Raw genomic sequence first — 26,444 nt, 5'->3', positions numbered from 1 at the left:
GGTTGTTTACGCGATATGTAATGTTAATGTACTTATCGGGGTCAACGGGTTTGATTCCCTCACATGGGTTCTGCCTTCATGGTCACAGCGATGACATCTAACATCACCCACGTAATGCGTTTACACGAGTAACCTTCTGAGACTGCCTCCCATTACTTTGTCAATGACGGCAGATACCTTGTTATTTTCTGTTCAGTTTCCACGGTAACCATTCCGAAATCCAACCTCATTTCAGCGTTCATCTGACCCCAAGGGCACTCTCCTTTCCTGACCTGTGTTCTGGTCTTGGAGGCTAACTGACAGTCTTGAGCTAAAAACAAACCAACTCTTTCTCTCTCTAGCCGGGCAAAATACAGAGGCAACTGACACACTAAGACAGATTTGTAGTGAATAAATAAAATACATATGGAAAAAAACTCATCTGTATCGACAGACAATTATTGTAGGATATCCAATAGGCTGTTTATCTTCCATAGAGATAAACAATCTCCAATAGTATCCTTCTATGAGGCTGCATCCCTGCCTTTCCCCCTAATACCACCACCATTAACTTTAGCTAAATCACCCATCTTCACTAACTTAACTCATTTTGACCAAGCATTCCTTACACAGCTGAGAAAGTGTCCAGATATTTGAAGCATTCTGAGTATTCTCAGTGTTATCCTAGTGTGACATCCAAATTAGCCTGGTGTCTAGTTTGAGCTCCAACATCTGTCCTGCTGTTGCCCAATAACGCATTCGCCGCACAGTCAGTGAGTGGCTCTTTTCTGGCTTCACACCCACAATCACATCTTATCTAGTTTTCAGCCTTATCTAGTTTTCCCATTATCATATAGTCCCCTGAGACAAAATAGAGTCTCTAGTGAGATATTGCTGGGGGAAATCAATCCCATAGATATTTTACGGATTCATATGGAGCGAGGCAGGGCGAGAAATAAAGGTTGTTTGCTCAACTTATTCTGACGAGAGATTTGTGCGATGAAATAAACTGCTATTGTATCGCCTGTGTTATTGTTTGAAGATTAAAGTTAGACTACAAACAATGAAAATGCTTCCCTGGGACTTTTTGTATAGAAATATATTTTAAAAGGACTTTGATCTTCTGGTAGCATTGGAAGTCCCCTTGAGTTAGTCTCCAATGGTACATGTCTAATGTAAAAGAGACTGGGGTCAAGAGTGAAAAGAATAAGAGCTCCTTTTTAGACATGTATCTTGAGGCTAGATATATCACCTGCTTTTGCATGTGTCTGGTGGTGGTAGAACATTGGGCTCTTAAAGGGATAGTTCAGGATTTTGGCATTGAAGTGGTGTTTTTTTTTTAGGGAGTCGCCGATTGGAACAGCTAGCATGCTAGCTAGACTTAGAGTCATTATGCTAATGGTTTGCAAAACCACCTCTAACTTCCTTCATACTGGATGCAGAGACAAAAATGGTATCCACGATTTCATCTGACTCTGGGGAAATCCCGAACTAACCCTTTAAAAGTAGTTATATCATTTAGGATTAATTCATTATAAACGAAGTAAGTCATATACACTGAGTATACAAAACGTTAAGGACACCAGCTCTTTTCATGACATAGACTGACCAGGTGAGTCCAGGTGAAAGCTATGATCCCTTATTGATGTCACTTGTTAAATGCACTTCAACCAGTGTAGATGAAGGGGAGGAGACAGTTTAAAGAATGATTTTTAAGCTTTGAGACAATTGAGACATGGATTGTGTATGTGTGCCATTCAGAGGGTGAATGGGTAACACAAAATATTTAAATGCCTATAAATGGGGCATGGTAGTAGGTGCCAGGTGCACCGGTTTGTGTCAAGAATGGCAACACTGCTGGGTTTTTCAAGCTCAACAGTTTCCCGTGTGTATAAAGAATGGTCCACCACCCAAAGAACATTCAGCCAAGTTGACACAACTGTGGGAATCAATGGAGTAAACATGGGCCAGCAACCCTGTGGAACGCTTTCGACACCTTGTAGAGTCCATGCCCGATGAATTGAAGCTGCTCCGGAGGGGGAAGGGGGGGGGGGTGATGAAACTCAATATTAGGAAATGTTTGGTATAGTCCATGTATAAAGAGTTGAACTGAAAAATTGGTAAATATTGACATTGTGATTCTGATTCATCGCAGAGTGCTGGTTGAATGTTGCGTTATATACTTATGCTAACTGCAAGGGTTGATAGCATACTTAATGTTCAAAACAACACCAGCAACACCCGAATATCATTTCCACGGACCAAAGAAGCGATTCTGTTCATCAACACGTACTCGGCGAAACATATAAAATGACTGATTATTAGTGTTAGTTTGTTGCTGCAGCCTTATAAAGCACATTTGGGTGTTGGCACGGTTTTAGTCAGGAACAGATGGAAGGATGACACTAATATCTGGCTGTAGTATTAAAAGAGGTTGAGCTCATTGCAATAAACAGACATTACTGGAGAGAGCTGTGGTTACGCTGATCCTGGTGAAAGTACATTAGAGCTCTTCATACAAATGGACAACTGTCTCTGTTTCTCCATAGAGCAGTGCCATGCAAAGTTGGGGTCGCCAAAATGTTTAGAACAAATTGAGCACAGATTGTTGAATGAGAAAGCTCATTTGAAAAATACAATTTTATTGAGCAAATGTATTTATTGGTTTCTTTTCATTTTGATAAGAGTTTAAAAATGCAACAAATTTACCGATTTTGCCGGGTCACAAGAAAATATTGGGGAAAAATAAGGTCCACAGAAATTCTGGCGAAAAAAATTGGGTGCCAGCTGAAAAACGTTGAATACCACTGCCATAGAGGTTTAACAGTACTGTATAAATATGCTATTGAAATAAAGATATACCAACTAACAAGTATTATATTCCAGAATGTTTGTTGTTGGTAGGTTCATGTAAAAAACATTCCAGAAACAGGTATGCAGAGATAGCCCATAGGGAATAGGGTGCCATTTTCTATGTATCCATGTCTGTATGTAGCCTATGTCAGTTCTCTATCCTGACTGGGCTGGGTGTTGTCTTCCTTCACTATACTACAGTTCTGTTGGAGCTGTGTATGTGTGCACAGTCACTGCAGCCAGCCTTGGCCCGCTGTCTGTCTGCTTGTTTCATAAGCAGGAGTCGGGATGACCTACATAACTCCTCCCAGGGAGGGGAAGTCACCTTGTCGGGGACCGGCCGGCAGCGAGGCAGGGGCGGGGGCGGGGGCGGGGGGTGTGGGGCGTGGGGGTGGGTGGATGAGTTTATTGTGACGTGGCAAGGCAACTGGCTTACTGGCCCTGTATTCACCACACATCTCTGCATCGTTTTGCTGATATTACAGAGTCCAGTCAATGCATTTTGGTGTGGGAAAGATGACTGGGTTTGTGGGAAATGAGGTCTGCTTAGCAGGCTGATCATAAATAGAACCACCCACACATACACACACACACAGGCCCTGTGCCAGATCCACACACACACACACACACACACACACACACACACATCTCGATAGAGACTCCTCTAAGCGCGCTAAGAAATTGAATGTGTGTGTAGATGGTCAAGGTTGAATTAGATCAGCGCTCCTGATTGTATCTGCTTGCCGCTGTTGGTTTACCCCCTCCAGCAAGCCCTGGCAGGAAGTGTGTGTGTTAGAGCCAGTGTGTGTGCCTGAGTGTGTGTGTGTGTGTCTGTGAGAGAAGACAGCTCGTTTGATGAAGGATGTCGGTAGAATGCTAACCAGACAATCACCTTGTGTGTTATTGATTGAGATGAGAGAGGTAATTAGATGGAAGGAGGGGGGCTGGAGGGAGGTCGTTTTTAATGTCTTGATACGATGTGTCCTGTTTTTGTACCTATCTCCTTGTTTTTGTTGTTTCAGTGGGGGGTAGGGTGTGTGTGGGTTTCTATGCATGTGTGTTTATTTGTGTGCATAGGTTATTTTTGTGTCAATCAGCAAAAATGTGTATTATAGACTAAACATATATTTGACCATGTACAACATTTACACCACAGCACTGTAACTTACATGAAACACTTCAAACGGGAATAATAAGGCTTCTTGTCAATAACAACGCTGTGCTCTGTCTGGTTTTTACGTCTCTCTCTACATAGACTGCTTTTGGTTACGTCTGACTCAGTATCTGGAGTAGACATTAATAACTGACATTAATGAATGTCCCGCCCTGAGAAACAAGCCTTCAATATGTTACCCACTGTACACAGTGTATTCACAACTTCTCCAGAGTTTACTCCCACAATTTAGGCTGATGCCATGTGCATCATTTGAAAGGGTCACTTTCAAACCTTTCCACAGGACATCACTGTGCCACTGTCGAGTTCCTGCCCCAAAAACTATGTCAGGTTTCACCCAGCGATTTAATCTGATCTCTGCTGATTCAGCAAAACTATATGGAGCACCCAGGCCTGGTCCGTTTTGAAATGTTTGGGCAAAATGTATACTTCTCTCCTTCCCTTCCTCTCTCTCAGTGCTCAGAGGGATTCATTTTATGGTGCGTGTTACTTACAGTATAGATTTGAACTTATCTACCGTAACAGCATAGCCATATCTTATCAAAGCCTCATTTTCGACCTTGCCTAAGTACAGCAGGCCAATTGACCAATGACACTGGCTACACAGTACAATATTGAGTCTTCACTCAGTATTTCTTGCATAACCCCAGTACGCTCTGGTTAAGTTGACCTAAGGCATAGGTGAACTCGTCTGGCATATTATTAGAAAATGTCCCCGTAAGCCATAATGTCCCCGTAAGCTATAGCATGACTCACAACATAGAAATGGAGAACAACATGATTGAGCAAACTTGTGTGATGTGTCATCACATCAATGCATACATAAGTGACCTACAATGCTCTGAGCCCAGTGACTAAGCGATCCACCTATATACCTGTGTGTGTGTGTGTGTGTGTGTGTGTGTGTGTGTGTGTGTGTGTGTGTGTGTGTGTGTGTGTGTGTGTGTGTGTGTGTGTGCGCGTGCGAGACTAAGTTTTCGACCTATCTGTGTCATCAATAACAAGTTAAGTCCTCGCCCGATTACCACCTGGAGAATCATTAACTATGGCGCAAGACTCAGTGACATGACAGGATGTGAACTCTGCAGCCAGGTCAGTCCCTAGTGGGAGCTGTCCCATTATCAACTTGGCTGATAGTCTATCGACATTGGTTTGACATCTCTCTCCACATGTGGACAACGGCGTAGGTCAGGCCTATAGCCTTCATATCTTAGAATCCATTATTTAGGAAACAGTTGTTTCAATGTTGACCGTAGACATCAGCAATAGGTAGTTGAAGTGGAGATATTGTTAGGTCAGCCTAATGTAATATCTGCTAACAGTTTCTGACTTTAACCTGTACTCTGTCATCTGGGCCAAATCAACTCCACAGTCTTGCTGTTATTTTGCACGAATACGAAGGCACGCACGCACGCACGCACGCACACACACACACACACACAACTCCTCACAGCCTCTTGTCTGTCCTTTGTTTTTCTTAGCCTGCTAAAGACATCTCCTCTGTGTTTCTGTCAGCGTCATTTCCAACTCGCTGCAGTAAATCTGACAAGTGCAAAGTCTCTTTTCTGTCAGTTGGCAGGGATCCGTATGGTTAGCCACATTGTGCGGCAAATGTACTGTTTACGTAGTAAAAATGTGAATGTTTTACAGCATCTCAGAGGCCTCCGTTTCTTTAAAGGCTAAACTGTGTCGTCTCTGTGTGTGCTTTTGTTTCAGCGCATCGCTGAGACACCCGTCGTCCACAGCCAAAGTGTGTCTGGTTTGCGGGGACGAGGCGTCGGGATGTCACTACGGGGTTGTTACATGCGGCAGCTGCAAGGTCTTCTTCAAGAGAGCCGTAGAAGGTAGGAAAAGTATGATATGCATTTCCGTTTGGGTCTGGGTTTGGGTGCTTACTAGCGTGCCTCCTGTTGAAGTCTGAGGAACCCTCCCTTCTATGGCCTCAGACTCCAAATGGTACACATTGTAAAGTAAAGTATTAAAGAAAGTGTGCAATGCATTTTAAAGAGCTTCTGTTTATAATCTGCTTTTCTGTCTATAGTAGTACAGTTGTTTGGGGACAGAAATATGCCTGGTCATGTGAATATGGCCTTTAAAGATAATTGTCGGCCATTTTGGTTGTGTGCGAAACACAACCCCTCCATTAGCGGGTTTAAACCTCAGTGCTAAGTTAAGTTAGCGCCCTGGCGCTAGGCTAACTCACACCAGTCTCCATATAGTCTCAGAGGAATAACCTCCAGGAGAAAATGCTGAGCTAGCAACAAAGTGGCCCAAACCCAAAACATACTCACCCAGAGAGAGGTGACACCAGACCAGTCAGTCTAAAAAAACACCAGTAAAGTTTAAAAGGAAGTCGTAAACTGGTGTTTACGAATGACTCCATTTTTGGAGCTTCTAGATAATTACCTGTGAAATATTTATAGTTTTAAATAAAATGTATGACTCATTCAGAAACAAATAAGGTTAAATTGCTCAGCATGTACAGTTTGTGGCCTAAGATTACTGAAAACGTCATAAAAACCTCACAAACTACATACTTCTCCCATAACAGCCCTTTATGCTGTGTTTTAGCTGGGGAAAATCAACAAAAACTCATAATGCGCTTTTCATTTCTGTGTGTAGCGTGAGGCGCTGGGCTAAATCTCTCACACACATATACGTGCACGGACACACACACACACTCTCCAGAGGCAGGCAAGCAGAAACAAGGCAGTCGGTAGGTGTTTTTTCAGCAGTCAACTGAGGAACTACAGTGAACTCCTATTGAATTATGTCTTCATTTGATGATATTTACAAACAGTCAATATATGTATCCCTATGAAACCGGATTAGGTCTCCTGGGTTATCGGATCAGAAATGATATCATTCCACTCTGAGCGTGCCCGGGAGGGCTGGGAAGAGTTAACATCTAACAGCTGAAGATCTGTGTGTATGTGTATGTGTATGTGTATGTGTGTTTGTGTGTGTGTGTGTGTGTGTGTGTGTGTGTGTGTGTGTGTGTGTGAGTGTGTGTGTGTGTGCAGCTGTTTGTGCAGAAAGCAGGCAGCAGAGTTGGCCACATGAGGTTGGTTAAGAGTGTTATCACCCAAGCCTATTCAGTCTTATTTTAGGCTCATTCAATTCCAAATGGGATACACAGTAGGAATCTGTAGACTGTTTGCCTCATGGGAAACTGCTGTGATTTCTGTGGAACAACTGCTGCTTTGTTTACTTGTTCAATTAGCCCCTAAACATGTCCTCTTTCCGTGTGTTAGATAGCCATGTCAAATGATCAAATCAAATTGTATGTCACATGCGCCGAAAAACAACAGGTGTACACTTTACCGTGAAATGCTTACTTACGAGCCCTTTCCTAACAATGCGGAGTTAAAAATTAAGACAAATGTATAAAACATGTAAAAGGAAATAAGAAAAAAAGTGTAAAAGGAAACAATAAAATATCGAGACAATATACAAGGAATACGAGGTAGTTGATGTGAATGGGGGCGTTCTCGGCCCTGTGTCCTGTAGTCAATGAACAGCATACTCACGTAGGTGTTCCTTTTGTCCAGGTGTGAAAGGGCAGTATGGAGTGCAATAGAGATTGCATCATCTGTGGATCTGTCGGGGATTAATGAGAATTGGAGTGGGTCCAGGGGGTTTGGGATGATGGTGTTGATGTGAGCCATGACCAGCATTTCATGGCTACAGATGTGCTACAGGGTGATAGTAATTTAGACAGGTTACCTCGGCCATCTAGGCACAGAGACTATGGTGGTCTGCTTGAAACATTAGCGTAGGCATTACAGACTGGGTCAGGGAGAGGTTGAAAATATCAGGGAAGACACTTGCCAGCTGGTCAGCGCATGCTCTGAGTCCTGGTAATCCGTCTGTGAATGTTAACCTGTTTAAAGGTCTTACTCACATAGACTACGGAGAGCATGATCACACAGCCATCTGGAACAGCTGGTGCTCTCATGCATGGTTCAGTGTTGCTAGCCTCGTAGCGAACATAGAAGGCATTTAGCTCGTAGGCTCGCGTCAATGGGCAAATCGCGGCTGGGTTTCTCTTTGTAATCCGGGATAGTTTGCAAGACATGCTACATCTGATGAGCATCAGAGAGGTGTAGTAGGATTCGATCTTAGTCCTGTATTGAAGCGTTGCCTGTTTAATGGTTCGTCAGAGGGTGTAGCAAGATTTCTTATAAGCGTCCGGACAATTATCCTACTCCTTCAAATGACTTAAGGAGAAGATTGTGTCACATCTAAACTGGTACTGTCAGGTATTGTAGGCCATCACTCTCTCTCTTACAGTAGTATGTGTGTCCTTTGTGATGTGTGCAGTGAGCCCAGCTAGCGCATACCTTACCTGACATCAGCATAGCTGCTATGAGGGGAAGGGTGGGGGAGAGAGGATGAGAAGTAGAGGGGGAGGGAAAGAAATATAGAGGTGGGCGGGAAAGAAATGGGGGAGGGGAAGAGAGGTAGGGTATAGAATGAGAGTAGGAGAAAAAGACAGGGGAATTGCAAAAGAGAGACAGAGGACAGAGAAACAGACATAGAAGGGAGGGGGAGTGAGAGAATGAGGCAGACAGAAATAATGAGAGAGAGAGAGAGCGAGAGGGGAGATAGACAGACGCAGAGAGGAGGAGCTGAGAGAGAAAGTAAGCGAGAGAGAGGGAACAAGAGCGAGAGAAAGAAAACTAAAGTGATGTGTCAGCACCGAGCTCCGGAGAGGTGTAAGTAGGACGTGAGGAGACGTTCTAGTTCTCCTCCTCCCCCTTTCTCCTCCTTCCCCTCGTCCTCTCTCCTCCTCTTCCTCAATGTGAAAAACCTGGCCTCTGTGAGTCTGATAATGAGCTATGAGAGGAGACTGCAGAACAACGTCAATACAACGGGAGAAATAATCCATGTTTCATTTCTGACAAGGCGCCCCCCAGCTGCCTCACAGGCACGACGGCCTCCTACTGCCTCCGCCCATTAGACCCAGTTACAGACTCAGAGTCTCAGACCCATTTACAGCCCACAGCTAGTTAGTATTCTTTACTCATCGTCAGCTCACAGTAAAATCCTGTGTACTAGGGAGGGGCCACTTCCTCTCAATGACAAAGTCGAGTAGTCTATAGGCTGGTCTCAGATCTCTTTGTGTGGCTTTGGCAATAACCATAGGATTAGGTGATACTGTACAAAGGACCACTGTGAGTAGTGGAAGGAACTGGAATATAATCTATAATTCAGGTTATCATTTTGGGTTAGACGTAAACTAGGTATGGACTGGGTTTGTGTGAATGGTAGTTTTTGGTGGTTTGGTAAGTGTAGCTTTAAACTGTGGTCAGCTGAACAGTATACCACTCTGATCTCAATGGAACTTCTCATATACAGTATATACACCTCTTGGGCCAAGTAACCGAAAGGTTGCTGGATCGAATCCCCGAGCTGACATGGTCAAAAATCTGTCGTTCTGCCCCTGAGCAAGGCCGTTAACCCACTGTTCCCCAGGCACTGATGACGTGGTTGTCAATTAAGGCAGCCCCCCACCCACACCTCTCTTTGAATGCATTCACTTGTACAGTTGTCCATTTCCACTCCATGTTGCCTCCCACCAGACTGAAACCGGATGATGTTTCATTCATTATGGAAATGTTCGCCCACTAACTGTTCCCTTAAAGATCTCTCATTTCAATGAATAAATATTCCATCGTAATTTAGAGAATAACGGTGTATGCATTTTAATACTCGTTCGTTTGTCTTTTTATATACATTTAGCTGATATGACAAATAGCCTTCTCTGTGTAGCTGAGCACAAGGCATCATTTATTGAGCTTAGCAGCTGTTGCTAAATGGAAAGGGTTACGGGGGCTTATGAATAACACCCAGAGGTATTGCTGTAGAATCATTATCTCCTATAAAGTTGTAGACAAATTATCATTCATTTCTGAGCCTTGTTGGTCGTTGTTTCACCTCATACAGTACCTACAAAACTAACTTTTCAGGCTTACTGTAGTCTCTGTTACCTCACGTAGGAATTTGGTTTTGTACGTGACTTGAATTGACAATGTATATAAAAGCGGTTAGAAGTGTGGATACAGTACCCCCTCCCCTCCACTACCCACCCCCTATCCCTCCCCTCCCTTATCCCTACCCTATCCCAGTGTGGATATAGTACCTTTCCAAGCCAAGCATCTTCACATATTTAATTAGTCTCTACTACCCCCTCCCCTCCACTACCCATCCCCTATCCCTCCCCTCCCCTCCCTTATCCCTACCCTATCCCAGTGTGGATATAGTACCTTTCCAAGCCAAGCATCTTCACATATTGAATTAGTCTATACTACCCCCTCCCTCCACTACCCATCCCCTATCCCTCCCCTCCCTTATCCCTACCCTATCCCAGTGTGGATATAGTACCTTTCAAGCCAAGCATCTTCACATATTGAATTAGTCTCTACTACCCCCTCCCTCCACTACCCATCCCCTATCCCTCCCCTCCCTTATCCCTACCCTATCCCAGTGTGGATATAGTACCTTTCCAAGCCAAGCATCTTCACATATTGAATTAGTCTCTACTACCCCCTCCCCTCCACTACCCATCCCCTATCCCTCCCCTCCCTTATCCCTACCCTATCCCTGAAGTCATCCCAGAGACAGTGTGTTGATACAAGACAGCTGGGCTCTGTAAACCACTCCATGTGGACTGCTGCTCTGGGCTTGCGTCTCAAACGGCACCCTATTTCCTAAACAGTGCACAGGGCTCTGGTCAGAACTAGTGCACTATAATAAATAGGGTGCCATTTGGGACACATCCCCTTTCTGGTCTGTAAGACTAACTGTTGAGTGCTGCTAGCTTATTATTCACATGTCATCAGTGGTTTGGCATACCGTTCCATTTAATAATATTCAGTAGAGTTCCTTTATTCCATGACTTATTACTTTACTGGCTTTTACTTTATTGAACTCAAAGGTCTACTGTGAACCCGTTCAACCGTGTTACAGGCTATCTGTGTATATTATTACAGTATGTGGCACAGGGATGGTTAGCATTACACTGATGTAAAGTTCTCCCTCTCTAACGTTCCCTCTCATTCTTCCTCTCTGTCTCTCTTCGGGCATCAGTTGAAAAGTTCATCTGAGGACACGAATGGTACTGTTTATGAGTTGACTGGCAGGTCCGTGCTCCAATCAGATGGTTTATATTTTGACTGGCAGGTCCGTGCTCCAATCAGATGGTTTATATTTTTACTGACAGCTGGGCTGGGTGTCTCAGGTTGTCTCATATAACAGCATCTGAAACCCAGCCATTTATTAGACTCAGTCCCCGTCTCAGTCCCTCTCAGACGAATGGCATACATGTCCTTCTATCAGACTTACAGTAAACATACATTGATGTAATGTATATTTATTACAATCACGCTATATGCATTTTCACATTTTATAGAGATGTGATGTCCTTTGACTACTCTGATATATTTTATATGAATTAGTCATGCTATATGCAGAATAACAATAAGCATGGTGTTCCAAAATTGCATATTTATCCAAGTTGTACCATACAATGAACACAACTTGTCCCTTTAACGTAAGGTGAAGTAAGCAATCATGGATTGTATCCAAGCAGGCATTATAGCAATCTAATCCATACTAACAACGTTACATAAACTAACAGGAAGTCATTAAGACCACCTCTTAGGTTGTGTTTGACCCACTTCGTTAAGGTTACCTTAATCCCGGTAAACCCAGAACTAAAATCTCGCCTAATTACTGTAGGTCAGATGCTCGTAACATTTATATTTACCTAGTCTGGCCACGAGAAATTCAAGTTACCAAAACACCCAGTGAAAGCAGTTTTTGATCATGCACCTGTATTAGAGCCTATAGACACCTATATAATCCATATAATAAAACGACAGTGCCCTCCCCTTGACCCCATTAACGTCTGTCAACGTAATTAGTGAACAAGGCCAGACAGTGACTGACTGAGGGTGTAGAATTTCCTTAAGCCTCTAGTAATTATGCGAGATAATTAAAAGTAATTGTGTCATTTAATGGAAGCCGAACCCTTTCACACCACAGTTGTATTAATTAAATGTTGCAGGCAACAACAGCTGTGGATGATGCATTGATAAAACACTAGGCCTGAATACTATATATTTTTTTGCAGATTATAGTAATTGGTTTAGCAACATGAGTAAGTAGGCCAAGTACCAGGGTTACCCAAGGTTCATTCAACTATTGTCTATGCTCTGAATGCTAGTCACCTTAGTAGCAGTCCTGGTTTATTGTATAGGCCGTATAAACAGTGCTACGTGGATGTAGGCCTACGGCTGGCCTTCAACTTTTCCAGCTCCAGACCCAAATGAGCCTACAGTATCAGTGGTTGCCAGTTACTATTAATTGGTTCATTCTAGTATTTTGCAGTTTAGATGAATAGTAGGCAGTTGTCTTAGTAGCAGTCCTAGTCCATTGTATAATAGACCTATGGCAGTGCTATGCGGATGTATCGTAACCGTGAGTGCCAGTTAATATCTAGCCAACAGACCGACCGGTCCCTCCGTGTTTCCTCAGTGTCCTTAACTCAACCTGACCTGAGATGACCCATGTAGATATGTGTGTGTGTGTGTGTGTGTGTGTGTGTGTGTGTGTGTGTGTGGAGCCACTCATGCCCTCGTTGCCCCGCGGCACTAAAGGCCTCAATTACCACCCATCTACTTCCTCTTCCAAGCTGATACCTTTGTTCTTTGACATCAATGCAAAGAGGGTTCCGAGCACTGGGTCGCTGGGTAGGATACACCTTAAGTGTTTAACCAAATAACACCGCCAGGCCAATCAGATGGGCTTTATCAATGTTATCACTGGCTCATTGGTTTGTGGTTGATATGCGCAGAGGCAGTGTTGATACAGTTGTAGTGTGGGGGTAAGTGTGTGTGGGTGGGTGTGTGTACTGTTGATGTGTGTATTGGTGTTGTGACTGTGCTTTGCAGAACGTTTTTGAAGAAAATGTTTTTTTGTGTGTGTGTGTTATGACTGAAATTAAAGTTGTATGACTGTACCTACTACACCAAGCTAGATCAAATTGCGTAGGTCTATATTATCCTAAATATGCAAGTGTGCGAATTATCCTACACCTACAGTATTGCATGTCATTACATAGACTGTTGAATTATTGCATCACAAATAGTAGAATTCCTTTAGAGTGACTAAGCACTGTGGTTGTCGTGGTAAAGCGGGAAGTTCCACCTGTAGGGGCGGATGTGGTTGCCGTGGTTACTGGGTTAACCTTTAGGATAGGCGGTGAGTCAGGTCAGTGACTTTATAAAAACAGTAAATCATGCGCACACTGCTGTGACAGACAGGGCAGTTGGAAAATCCAAGAGGGTTGTATATGTGTAACTATTAGCCCCAGAAACAGGTAATGAAGCACTTTCTGATTTGTTTCATTTGGAAGAGAAGTCACGTTTGTTTTGGCCCGCTGCCGGAAATGTTTATTTTCTAAACCGCTCTATAAAAGAACGCTGCTCCTTCCTTCCAAATAGAAATCAATTATATTGTCTTTCATGTTCATGTTTTTAAATATATGTAAATTGTAAAGGATTTTGTCTGTAATGTCTTTTTCGCTATGTGTTGGATCCCAGTAAGACTAGCTGTCCCCACTGGCGTTGACTAATGGGGATCCTAATAAATCAAATGGAGGTCCAAGAGAACATCGACCACTAGATGTGTGTGTGTGAGAGGGAAGGATGGAGAGGTAGGTTAAAGAATGGGGACTATACCTTCATGGATATAGACTATACCCTCATGTTGAAATAAAACCACATTAGAATGGGGACTTGATATAGACTATACCTTCATGTTGAAATAAAGCCTCATTAGAATGTCCCGGTGGAGAATAATGACCATGGAGACATGTAAGGCTGTGAGCCTGGGGTAAAATAACAGACGTTTGAGATAATAGGGGAGTAGATGGGAAACCCAGATCAACTTGGTTGGCGGGTGCCTATTCCCTCTCTTTGAATACAAAATGTATAGAGTGTGTGTGTTTGAATGACTTCCTCAAGGTGTACCATGAATGTAATAGGAACGTGTTGAGAACTTCTATTGGAAAATACCACTCTGACAGACGTCGTCATTGAAAACATATTAGTGCTTTTCATTCTGAGCCTGTTTCAAATTCTCCAGCGTTTTGTTTTTTTATCTGGTGAAAGCCATTTAGGAGCCGACTGCCTTAATCCAACAATAACAGTCGTTACACAGCTGTATGCAGCCAAGGTGGCCTATGTCAAATGTGTTGGATGTGTGGTTGAAGACATTGCCTGGCTAGAATAGACATACCACTGGCAGGATCTCTGTTGTTGTCGTCGTGTGTGCGTGTGACGCTCGGCAAACACTAAATATAGCCTAGCCTAATGACACAAGTGTCTTAGACAACGCCTCTTCACTCAATGCGGGACAGATATCGGACAACCTATGACCACGAAACACGAGCCACGGTCTCAAGTTCAGACTATTTAAATAGGAACTGCTTAAAGGCTGCAGTACTGTATGGCCTAAACCTGAATCTGTGGAGGACATGGGCCTCTCAGACTCTTCTTTCAAGGACATTCTCAGTATCTAGAAACCCAGGCCAAAAAAATTAAATAAAGAGTTGTTCAAAAGGGTCTCCCATAGGGAGACATAGTATTCCCCACATAGTAATATCCCCATAGCGGTTTTATGCTCCAGTTGACAGACAGGGTCCACTCATAGGCCGGTTGCCAGATGTTGATGTCACAAATGCAGCGAAAAAGATACATCAATGGAGTCCATTCAGGAACTCCCTCGGTTGCCATGTAATGTAATGGAGTTCTCTCTACTGGAGCTGGTTGAGCACTTACGGTAGTAATGTAGCCGTAGCCCTTTTAAGATGATTGCAGTAGATTTTATATTGTATTAAAGTATAGTATTATAGGAAGGAAACTATGTACAAAATGTGTTTTTGGTATCATTATAAAAAGTATAATGTTGATTTGATCTGTTCCTTGGTATATGAAAACATTATGATGTAATAATGGTCCACCTTGTCCATCAGTGCACATTCACATTCTAGGAATGCTTCTATGGAGTACAAATAGGAGGCAATGGTTTCTTGGATTAAATCAAATCAATTTGTATTTGTCACATGTGCCGAATACAACAGTAGACCTTACAGTGAAATGCTTACTTACAAACCCTTAACCAACAATGCAGTTTTTTTTTAAAAGACCAAAAAAAGTAAGAGATAAGAATAACAAATAATTAAAGAGCAGCAGTAAATAACAATAGCGGGGCTTTATACAGGGGGTACTGGTACAGAGTCAATGTGCGGGGACACCGGTATAGAGGTAATTGAGGTAATATGTACATGTAGGTGGAGTTATTAAAGTGACTATGCATAGATAATAACAGAGAGTAGCAGCAGCGTAGAAGAGGGGGGGGGCAATGCAAATGGTCTGAGTATCCATTTGATTACATGTTCAGGAGTCTTATGGCTTGGGGGTAGAAGCTGTTTAGAAGGCTCTTGGACCTAGACTTGGTGCTCCAGAACCACTTGTCGTGCAGTAGCAGAAAGAACAGTCTATGACTAGGGTGGCTGGAGTCTGACAATTTTTAGGGTCTTCCTCTGACACCGCCTGGTATAGAGGTCCTGGATGGCAGGAAGCTTGGCCCCTGTGATGTACTGGGCCGTGCGCACTACCTGTAGTGCCTTGCGGTCGGAGGCCAAGCAGTTGCCATACCAGGCAGTGATACTCGATGGTGCAGCTGTGGAACCTTTTGAGGATCTGAGGACCCATGCCAAATCTGTTCAGTCTCCTGAGGGGGAATAGGTTTTGTCGTGCCCTCTTCACAACTGTCTTGGTGTGCTTGGACTATGTTAGTTTGTTGGTGATGTGGACACCAAGGAACTTGAAGCTCTCAACCTGCTCCACTACAGCCCCGTCGATGATAATGGGGGCGTGCTCCGTCCTCCTTTTCCTGTAGTCCACAATCATCTCCTTTGTCTTGATCATATTGAGGGAAAGGTTGTTGTCCCAGCACCACACGATCAAGTCTCTGACCTCTTCTCTATAGGCTGTCTCATCATTGTCGGTGATCAAGCCTACCACTGTTGTGTCATCAGCTTAATGATGGTGTTGGAGTCGTGCCTGGCAGTGCAGTCATGAGTGAACAGGGAGTACAGGAGGGGACTGAGCACGCACCCCTGAGGGGCACTGTGTTGAGGATCAGCGTGGCGGATGTGTTGTTACCTTACCCTTACCTGGGGGCAGAGGGAGGTGTTTAGTCCCAGGGTCCTTAGCTTAGTGATGAGCTTTGAGGGCACTATGGTGTTGAACGCTGAGCTGTGGTCAATGAATAGCATTCTCACATAGGTGTTCCTTTTGTCCATGTGCGAAAGGGCAGTGTGGAGTGAAATAAAGATTGCATCATCTGTGGATCTGTTGGTGCGGTATGCAAATTGGAGTGGGTCTAGGGTTTCTGGGACAATGTTGTTGATGTGACCCATGACCAGCCTTTCAAAGCATTTCATGGTTACAGACGTGAGTGCTACGGGTCGGTAGTCATTTAGGCAGGTTACCTTAGTGTTCTTGAGCACAGGGACTATGGTTGAAAATGTCAGTGAAGACACGTGCCAGTTGGTCAGCGCATGCTCGGAGTACACGTCCTGGTAATCCGTCTGGCCCTGCAGCCTTGTGAATGTTGACCCGTTTAAAGGTCTTACTCACATTGGCTACTGAGAGCATGATCATACAGTCTTTCGGTACAGCTGGTGCTCTCATGCATGTGTCAGTGTTACTTGCCTCGAAGAGTGCATAGAAGTTATTTAGCTCGTCTGATAGGCTCATGCCACTGGGCAGCTCTCAGCTGTGCTTCCCTTTGTAGTCTGTAATAGTTTGCAAGCCCTGCCACTTCCGACAAGTGTCGGAGCCGGTGTAGTACGATTCGATCCTAGTCCTGTATTGATGCTTTGCCTGTTTGATTGTTCGTCAGAGGGCATAGCGGGATTTCTTATAAGCTTCAGAGTTAGAGTATCCGCTCCTTGAAAATGGCAGCTCTACCCTTTAGCTCTGTGCGAATGTTGCATGTAATCCATGGCTTCTGGTTGGGGTATGTACAGTGCCTTGCGAAAGTATTCGGCCCCCTTGAACTTTGCGACCTTTTGCCACATTTCAGGCTTCAAACATAAAGATTTAAACTGTATTTTTTTGTGAAGAATAAACAACAAGTGGGACACAATCATGAAGTGGAACGACATTTATTGGATATTTCAAACTTTAACAAATCAAAAACTGAAAAATTGGGCGTGCAAAATTATTCAGCCCCCTTAAGTTAATACTTTGTAGCGCCACCTTTTGCTGCGAATACAGCTGTAAGTCGCTTGGGGTATGTCTCTATCAGTTTTGCACATCGAGAGACTGAATTTTTTTCCCATTCCTCCTTGCAAAACAGCTCGAGCTCAGTGAGGTTGGATGGAGAGCATTTGTGAACAGCAGTTTTCAGTTCTTCCCACAGATTCTCGATTGGATTCAGGTCTGGACTTTGACTTGGCCATTCTAACACCTGGATATGTTTATTTTTGAACCATTCCATTGTAGATTTTGCTTTATGTTTTGGATCACTGTCTTGTTGGAAGACAAATCTCCGTCCCAGTCTCAGGTCTTTTGCAGACTCCATCAGGTTTTCTTCCAGAATGGTCCTGTATTTGGCTCCATCCATCTTCCCATCAATTTTAACCATCTTCCCTGTCCCTGCTGAAGAAAAGCAGGCCCAAACCATGATGCTGCCACCACCATGTTTGACAGTGGGGATGGTGTGTTCAGGGTGATGAGCTGTGTTGCATTTACGCCAAACATAACGTTTTGCATTGTTGCCAAAAAGTTCAATTTTGGTTTCATCTGACCAGAGCACCTTCTTCCACATGTTTGGTGTGTCTCCCTGGTGGCTTGTGGCAAACTTTAAACGACACCTTTTATGGATATCTTTAAGAAATGGCTTTCTTCTTGCCACTCTTCCATAAAGGCCAGATGTGTGCAATATACGACTGATTGTTGTCCTATGGACAGAGTCTCCCACCTTAGCTGTAGATCTCTGCAGTTCATCCAGAGTGATCATGGGCCTCTTGGCTGCATCTCTGATCAGTCTTCTCCTTGTATGAGCTAAAAGTTTAGAGGGACGGCCAGGTCTTGGTAGATTTGCAGTGGTCTGATACTCCTTCCATTTCAATATTATCGCTTGCACAGTGCTCCTTGGGATGTTTAAAGCTTGGGAAATCTTTTTGTATCCAAATCCGGCTTTAAACTTCTTCACAACAGTATCTCGGACCTGCCTGGTGTGTTCCTTGTTCTTCATGATGCTCTCTGCGCTTTTAACGGACCTCTGAGACTATTACAGTGCAGGTGCATTTATACAGAGACTTGATTACACACAGGTGGATTGTATTTATCATCGTTAGTCATTTAGGTCAACATTGGATCATTCAGAGATCCTCACTGAACTTCTGGAGAGAGTTTGCTGCACTGAAAGTAAAGGGGCTGAATAATTTTGCATGCCCAATTTTTCAGTTTTTGATTTGTTAAAAAAGTTTGAAATATCCAATAAATGTCGTTCCACTTCATGATTGTGTCCCACTTGTTGTTGATTCGTCACAAAAAAAATACAGTTTTATATCTTTATGTTTGAAGCCTGAAATGTGGCAAAAGGTTGCAAAGTTCAAGGGGGCCGAATACTTTCGCAAGGCACTGTACATACAGGCACTGTGGGGACGACGTCCTTGATGAACTTATTGATAAAGCCAGTGACTGATGGTGTCCTCAATGCCATTGGAAGAATCCCGGAACATATTCCAGTCTGTGCTAGCAAAACAGTCTTGTAGTTTAGCATCTGCTTCGTCGGACCACTTTTTTTTACCGAATCACTGGTGCTTCATGCTTTTTGCTTGTAAGCAGGAGGATGGAATTATGGTCAGATTTGCCAAATGGAGGGTGAGGGAGAGCTTTGTACACGTCTCTGTGTGTGGAGTAAAGGGGTCTAGTTTTTTTCTCCCTCTGGTTGCACATTTATCATGCTGATAGAAATTAGGTAAAACTGATTTAATTTTCCTTGCATTAAAGTCCCTGGCAACTAGGAGCTCCGCCTCTGGATGAGCGTTTTCCTGTTAGCTTATGGCGGTACACAGCTCATTGAGTGCAGTTTTCGTGCCAGCATCGGTCTGTGGTGGTATGTAGACAGCTACAACAAATACAGATGAAAACTCTGTAGGTAGATAGTGTGGTCTACAGGTTATCATGAGATACTCTACCTCAGGCGTGTAAAACCTTGAGACTTCCTTAGATATCGTGCACCAGCTGTTGTTTACATATATGCATAGGCTCCCGCCCTGTGTCTTACCAGAGGCTGCTGTTAAATCCTGTCGATAGAGTGTATATCCCACCAGCTGTATGTTCTTAATATCATCGTTCAGCCACGACTCCGTGAAACATAAGATATTACAGTTTTTAATGTCCCGTTGGTAGTATATACGTGCTTTCAGTTCGTCCCATTTTTCCCCCAGTGATTGAACATTAGCTGGCAGGACGGAAGGCAAAGGCAGATTAGCCACTCCTTGCCTGATCTTCACAAGGCACCCTGATCTTTTCCGCGAAATCTCCGTTTCCTTCTCCAGCGAAAGCTGGGCCTGGTCGGGTGTCTGTAGTATCTCCCTCCTGTCCGACTCAAGAAAAACTCCTCATCTAATCTGAGGTGAGTAATCGCAGTTCAGATGTCCAAAAGCTCTTTTCGGTCATAAGAGACAGTAGCAGCAACATTATGTACAAAACAAGTTACTAACAAAATAGCATGGTTGGTTAAGAGCCAATTAGACGGCAGCCATCTTCATATTTATTATAGTGGAGGACTAGGTGATGAATCTGGAAATGGGGATATCTGTTGTAGTAAGTTGAGTTTCTAATTATGTGAACAAATAGATTCTCTGTAGAGCCGATGAGGATAAACAATATTTGTCCGGTTCATATAAAGTGTACGGAGCAAAATCCCTGGAAAAGGGATTCATCACTTATCAGCAAACACACCTTTTGTAAATGTTGAGAAACATAAAATCCACACTCGCCCACCAATACATACAGGAACAAACAAAATACTGTACATGTACACACACAATTTGGTGTGTAACTTTCTGACCATGATTAACAGGACTCAAGGGAATGAGCTGGACACTGGATAGAAGGGCTCCAAGACAAGTTTTCCTTTTTTCAGAGTCTGAACCATCCAGTGAGGGGGCGGGAAGAGGGCAGAGGGAGGGGGTGGGGTTAGCGTTGTGCGTTTCCTGTGTCGCAGTTTACTGTTTTTTAGAGCAAGAAAAATGGGCTTATGTAAGAGTCATGTGATATAGACAGAAATAGTGGAGGACTGGAGGGAGCTAGACCTAGCTACAGCTGCTGCCTCTCCTCCCTTCCCTCCTCTCTTCTCCTATCTCCTCTCCCCCCTCCACTTTCCCCTGGCAGAGATCAGACTACACACACACTGTGCAGCTTCACACACACACACACACACACACACACACACACACGGTATGGTCACACATACTGTACATTGACGCACAGTCATGCATGCATGCACACAGAAGGCCAATGCAGCAATACGCTTGCATGCCAACACTCCCACACACATGCTCAGAAACGAGTATGCATGCAGGTACGCACGTACAGTAGGCACTCTCATACAGAAACACACATGCATGTACCAGTGGAGCCTGCCGAGGGGAGGACTCATAATAATGGCTGAACTGGAGCAAATGGAATGGCATCAAACACCTGGAAACCATGTGTTTGATACCATTCCACTGATTCCGCTGCAGCCATTACCACGAGCCTGTCCTCCCCAATTAAGGTCCCACCAACCTCCTGTGGCACGTACGCACACCCCCACTTACGTAGACACTCCGACTTTGTCGACACTCCGACTTTGTCAACATCAGATGAAATGTAATGAACTATGTCACTGTATCCTGTTTTCTGGCTGTACTCTGTGCATCTTGCTTGGCCACTTCCTGTGGCTGTGACATACCATAGTGAAGGTTTTTGGGCCATAGCTCGGGTCAGTGTGTGTGTGTGTGTGTGTGTGTGTGTGTGTGTGTATGACAATCATGGTGTTTGTGTAGCTTCCGTGGAGCAGTGGAGGCGCGCTAAGCTGGCCGTCCCTGGCCTGAGGAACGAATGTGTGTGTGGGCGCGTGTGGCACTCTGAGGCTGGCGGACATGTAGAGAGGAAAAGAAGAGGGGTGAATAGAGAAGAGGAGGAGGAGACGTACAGTGCTGGTCCAGTGGCGTGGAAGCTGGCTCTCTGAAACAGGAGATCATTTGGTTTAGCTGTGGGCTAGGCAGGGAGGAAGAGGGGGATTCTCTGCCTGTTAGCGTCACTGTCAGAGACTGGAGCAGCCCAGGCACTAGTCAGAGAGAGACCGACACACGGACACACACACATAACCGATGCCTCAGCCAGCCACACTCTAGTGTTTAGATATAGTACCCATGTACCATACAGAAACACCATTAGTGACTATTTATAGTTCTAGTGGAATAATCCCATTTGATGTTATGTGCAGTCAATTCTAAAGCCTACGTTTCTATGATGTAGTATTCATATCACGAGACCATACTGGCCAGTTGAGGAAGTCCTCAGTATATGTACTGTATATGTCTGTGTACAAGAATGGCTTAAGGTATCAAGATTTCTTGGAATTTTAGGTTGTTACAGTATATTATGGAAACACTCCAATGCATTTGAGTACAGATGTAGGATCTTAATTTGAGCCAGTTTGCTACAACAGGAAAATAATCCCGCTAACAGGATATGTCAACGATTATGTTGATGATAATTAGTGGACATTTTTGAAGGGGTTCATAAGGAAAAGGAAGGAAAATCAAGTCTGAAGTGTCAAAGTCTAAATAACTTCAGAAGAATTTTTAAACGTTAAGTACACAACGTTTTCCTGCAATAGGGTGATCAAATTAAGATCCTACATCTGTAAGTTATCCTGTTGTCCTCCATATGTTTCAGCTTCCTGCTGTCTTGTCTCTCAGAGTTTGGCTTACTATTAAACTTCCTGTCTTCCTGTCTGTGTGTGTGTTAAGGCCAGCACAACTACCTGTGTGCCGGAAGAAATGACTGTATCATCGATAAGATCCGGAGGAAAAACTGTCCGGCCTGTCGAGTACGGAAGTGTCTCCAAGCCGGGATGAATCTCGGAGGTACGGAATCATAAATGCCAGACATCCTAAATCTGAACCGATGCATCCGAAATATCACCCTATTCCAAGGAAATGGGAGCTTTCTAGGACTAACGGCTATTATTGATGAGCGGCCAATCAGATTCCTAGTCTGATCATAGGCGGGTTCAATGGCAGGAACCTGAGAAATATGTCGGTGCCCCGACTGGTTGTAGAACCGTAAAAACAACAAAGTTGAGGGTTATTGTGTGGAGTCAAATTGGTGCTACTTTGAGATGTTCTGTATCATTACAGAATCCACAGCCAAGTACAGTTTGCAGGCCAATATTAATGTGTGATACAGAGTTTGGATACTGCCAGGGAACCAAAATAGACTTGCTTATACAGCAAGAAAAGGTTTTCTGTTTTACCGCTATTGCAATATACAGAACAAATGTTTTCCTTACTGTACTTTGTCAAAGGTGGACAGTCTCCAAATCCTGATTCACTTCCTAACATACTTTCTCTCAAAGTTACAATGTCCCTGGAGAGGCAGAAAACACTTCTGTTAGGATATCTTGAGCACTACTACATCTGACAAAAGTGCCGATAGAATATTTTATTGAACCTTTATTTAACTAGGCAAGTCAGTTAGGAACAAATTCTTATTTTACAATGACGTCCTACCCCAGCCAAACCCTCCCCTAACCCTGACGATGCTGGGCCAATTGTGCACTGCCTTGTGGAATGGTCAAAATGACACTTAGCTTCCAAAAGTCCAACAATTGCCAAACAAAGTTAAGCTCAAATTCAGATTGAATATTTGTAGTTACTTCAGTACGTACACTACTTTACATGCTCTCCTGTCAACAGAACATTTTGAAACCCCACAATGCAGAAACATCATGGTAAGTTGTACTTTAAGTTGGAGCGTCATTCTCTCTTCCTCCCTACAGCGCGGAAGTCTAAGAAGCTAGGCAAGCTGAAGGGTGTGAACGAAGACTCGACCCCCACCAAGGAGGGGGGGCAGACGTGCCCTGGATCTGGAGGTGGAGGGGGGTACTTGTCCTCGGGAGAGAAGGAGCTGAGCACCAGCCCCACTAACGCCCTGGTGCCCCACGGCCCTGGAGGTGGGCTGGTGACCCCCTACCTGCCCCCCTCCATCTGCAGCGTGTTGGAGCTGATTGAGCCAGAGGTGGTGTTTGCGGGCTACGACAACACCCAGCCTGACACCACCGACCACCTGCTGTCCAGCCTCAACCAGCTGGCTGGGAAACAGATGATCCGCGTGGTCAAGTGGGCCAAAGTACTTCCAGGTTAGAGTGAGATACAGTATCTTCCTTTTATTTCTAATATCTTTGATGGCTTTGGTGGAGGCCAAACTACATCCAGGTTAGACAGACATGGGGGTTCTGGATGGGATTGGGCGGTACGGATGTAAGGAAGAGTGGCTTCCTTTCCTATACAGTAATATCTTTGAAGGGGACATCTGAAACAGATAAATGTCTAGAGTCAACTTGATCCCATTCCATTCTAAATGCTTGGGGGCAGAGACATGGGTAAATCTCTTGAGTGGGTGTATTGGCTGTTAGGAGAAATCACTATCATGTATTTTATACTCTAGGCATATTTTGACATGGTGTGGTATTATTAACATTTGTGTCTTTTGAATATATCCGGCAGAAATTTTCCCGATCTCGTTAGGAAATGATTCTGCAATGCATTAATGAGATTAGCGATAGCATCCTATTTAAAGCGAAAATGTAATCAAGATTTAAGATTTGGAAACGGAGCTAATTTACATTCATCAGCCTTTTATAAATAATGTAAATCGAACTCGTTTATGCTAAATTTTACTTTAATATACCATATGTTTTTTTAAAAGAGGTGAGTAAGTTCCTAAAAACTGTCCGTTGGTGAAATATTCAAAAGATGCCTTACAGTCACAGGTACCTCTTTGATGCTGTTTAATTCGCTGTATTGCAAATATTTGATACCTCTTCCAGGGTGTCTGCTTGCCGTATCCGGACATAGAAATAGAAAGGCAGACACAGTAGGTGGAAACCAGCCCCTCTCTCTCCCCTGTCCCTCTCTCTCGGAGTCTCTCTCTGACTTTGAAAGTTCCACTGCATTCAGTTTACATTTGGACTTAGCTCTGCTAATAGAAGCTCAGAAGCTCAACTCCAGAAGACTCACACTAATAAGGCAGACTGCTTTGCGCTACATGGCTGCTGTAGACTATATACAAGCCTTGGTCTGGACAGCCCAGTGCCACAGTACACAGGAAGCCTAGTATATGCTGTGTGCAGCATCCTGTACTGTAGTCACTGTAAACACTATTGACTTGTTGAGTGTCTTCAGTCTTCAAGCACTTTGATGGGCGACCCAAAAGTTAATCTTTTAATAAGCATCTTAGACCCAGCTATAGATTCTTCCAGGGAGCACCATTGATGTACAGTAAGCCAGTTATTTGAATCAAGAGCTTTGAGTCCTTTTTCAAAAAGCCACAGGCGTAGCCAGCAATACAACCCACACACTAATTCAACAATGAATTGATACCGTGACACATCGCGGGCTTGGCAGCGGCTGCATGGCTGACGACTGACATGCAAAGCCTGGAATAGTACCTAAGCTCTGATCAGTCACTTTCAGTTGCAGCATTGGCATCCTCGTTGGGACTCTGCATTATAGAATGAGGCAGAGTTCATATGTAATGCTCTGTATAAAGTCGGAGTGAGAGATTGGCAACTTTCCCGCCTGTCTTTTTAAGGGCCCACATAGACAACAGGCCAATAATTAGAAGCCTTGGGGGATTTTGTGTAAAACAACACCGGGCGAATACTCTGCAGTGGTTTGTTCATGTCTGAACAAATATTGGTGCTGCTGGGGCACCTTGCTATATGCGTACACACACACACGAGACAGAGAGAGAGGAAAGACTGGGTGAATGCCTCATGGGTTGTTGTACCTGTGTCTCTCTAGGTATGTCACTGGTCCTGCATTCACTACTGTACTCAATTTAAGACTCACTACCTCTCACCGTGTCCCTTCCCATCAGCCCCCTTCGATTCAATTCAATAGCCTTCATTAACAGTGGACGTCAGGGACTTTCATTGCCAAATCAAACATGCAGGAACATATCACATCAATAATGGTCCTCTCTCTCTCCCAGGTTTCCGGGGCCTGCCCATAGAGGACCAAATCACCCTGATCCAGTACTCTTGGATGTGTCTGTCCTCCTTCAGTCTCAGCTGGAGGTCCTACAAACACACCAACGGACAGATGCTCTACTTCGCCCCCGACCTCGTCTTCAACGAGTAAGTCTGTCTACCACCGGCCTAGTCTCGCTTTACACTTTACAGACAGTAGTTTTTTTTTGGAATTGTTAGTTAGATTACTTGCTCGTTATTACTGCATTGTCGGAACTAGAAGCACAAGCATTTCGCTACACTCGCATTAACATCTGCTAACCATGTGTATGTGACAAATAAAATTTGATTTGATTTGATTTGATTTGATTTGATTTGATATGCAGTTTTCAGAAAAACAAGTTATAGAGTTCCCGAACAAAGCCAAACGGCAAGTCCATAGTTCCTCCTACTTCTCTCAGAGTGATGACGGGATTGAAAAAACTGCTCAGTGTCTTCTGACTGATAGTCAGATAGCCCTGCTCCCTAAAGCAAAGGCTTTTGTACCTCTAAACGGCTCCTCGATCCCCAGAGCACAGTTGATCAGAGTGGAGCGGGGAGTCAATGGGGCGTGTGATCCGCTCTAATATATTTGAACAGGAGAACAGGAAGAGGAAATGTATATGGGGCAGCTGCTTATTGGAGCTGTGGTGCATGACTGGTGCATTGAAGTGGAGGGTAATGGTATGGGACCTGGACAGGGCAGAGGGAGAATACTGGCCCCTACAGGTGGCTGGGGAAAGTGCATCAATCCCAGATGGAATGGAATTGATAGTTGGCTTGTTTGATTTTGTAAAAGAAGGACTTCAATGCAAGGTTTCATGGCACACACACAAAAAAGACAGACAATAATGAAGTCATTGCAGAGACCAAGTATGCTTGGATACAATGTCATTACATGTAAAGTAAAATGAGAAAGTTACATTCTATCATTTAACTAATTCCATCTATGATCATAAAGTTACCTACACTAGATGCCTTCCTAAGCATGTGCTGCTGATACATATTCTAAGACCTTCTGAAACGCCTGTGTGTGACGCAGTTACAGTGGAACTGCCTG

The 26,444-nt window shown here is 43.9% G+C and overlaps 1 protein-coding gene across 3 annotated transcripts in view; it reads left to right on the top strand.

Moving 5' to 3' along the window:
• LOC112261287 (mineralocorticoid receptor) overlaps positions 1-26,444 on the top strand; it is a 97,525-nt gene that overhangs the window by 50,978 nt on the left and 20,103 nt on the right. Inside the window, exons 3-6 of one of the 3 annotated variants that reach the window (XM_042329668.1) lie at positions 5,723-5,850; positions 22,122-22,238; positions 23,153-23,512; positions 25,369-25,513. In XM_042329668.1, coding sequence (XP_042185602.1) covers positions 5,723-5,850; positions 22,122-22,238; positions 23,153-23,512; positions 25,369-25,513 — 750 coding nt within the window. Of the gene's footprint in view, positions 1-5,722; positions 5,860-22,121; positions 22,239-23,152; positions 23,518-25,368; positions 25,514-26,444 lie in introns of those variants that run through there. The other 2 variants (XM_042329667.1, XM_042329669.1) reach the window with 2 other exon arrangements.

This window comes from Oncorhynchus tshawytscha, linkage group LG11 (genome assembly GCF_018296145.1).
Source record: "Oncorhynchus tshawytscha isolate Ot180627B linkage group LG11, Otsh_v2.0, whole genome shotgun sequence".
NCBI lineage: Eukaryota > Metazoa > Chordata > Actinopteri > Salmoniformes > Salmonidae > Oncorhynchus > Oncorhynchus tshawytscha.
This window is presented reverse-complemented; position numbering and strand designations above follow the sequence as displayed.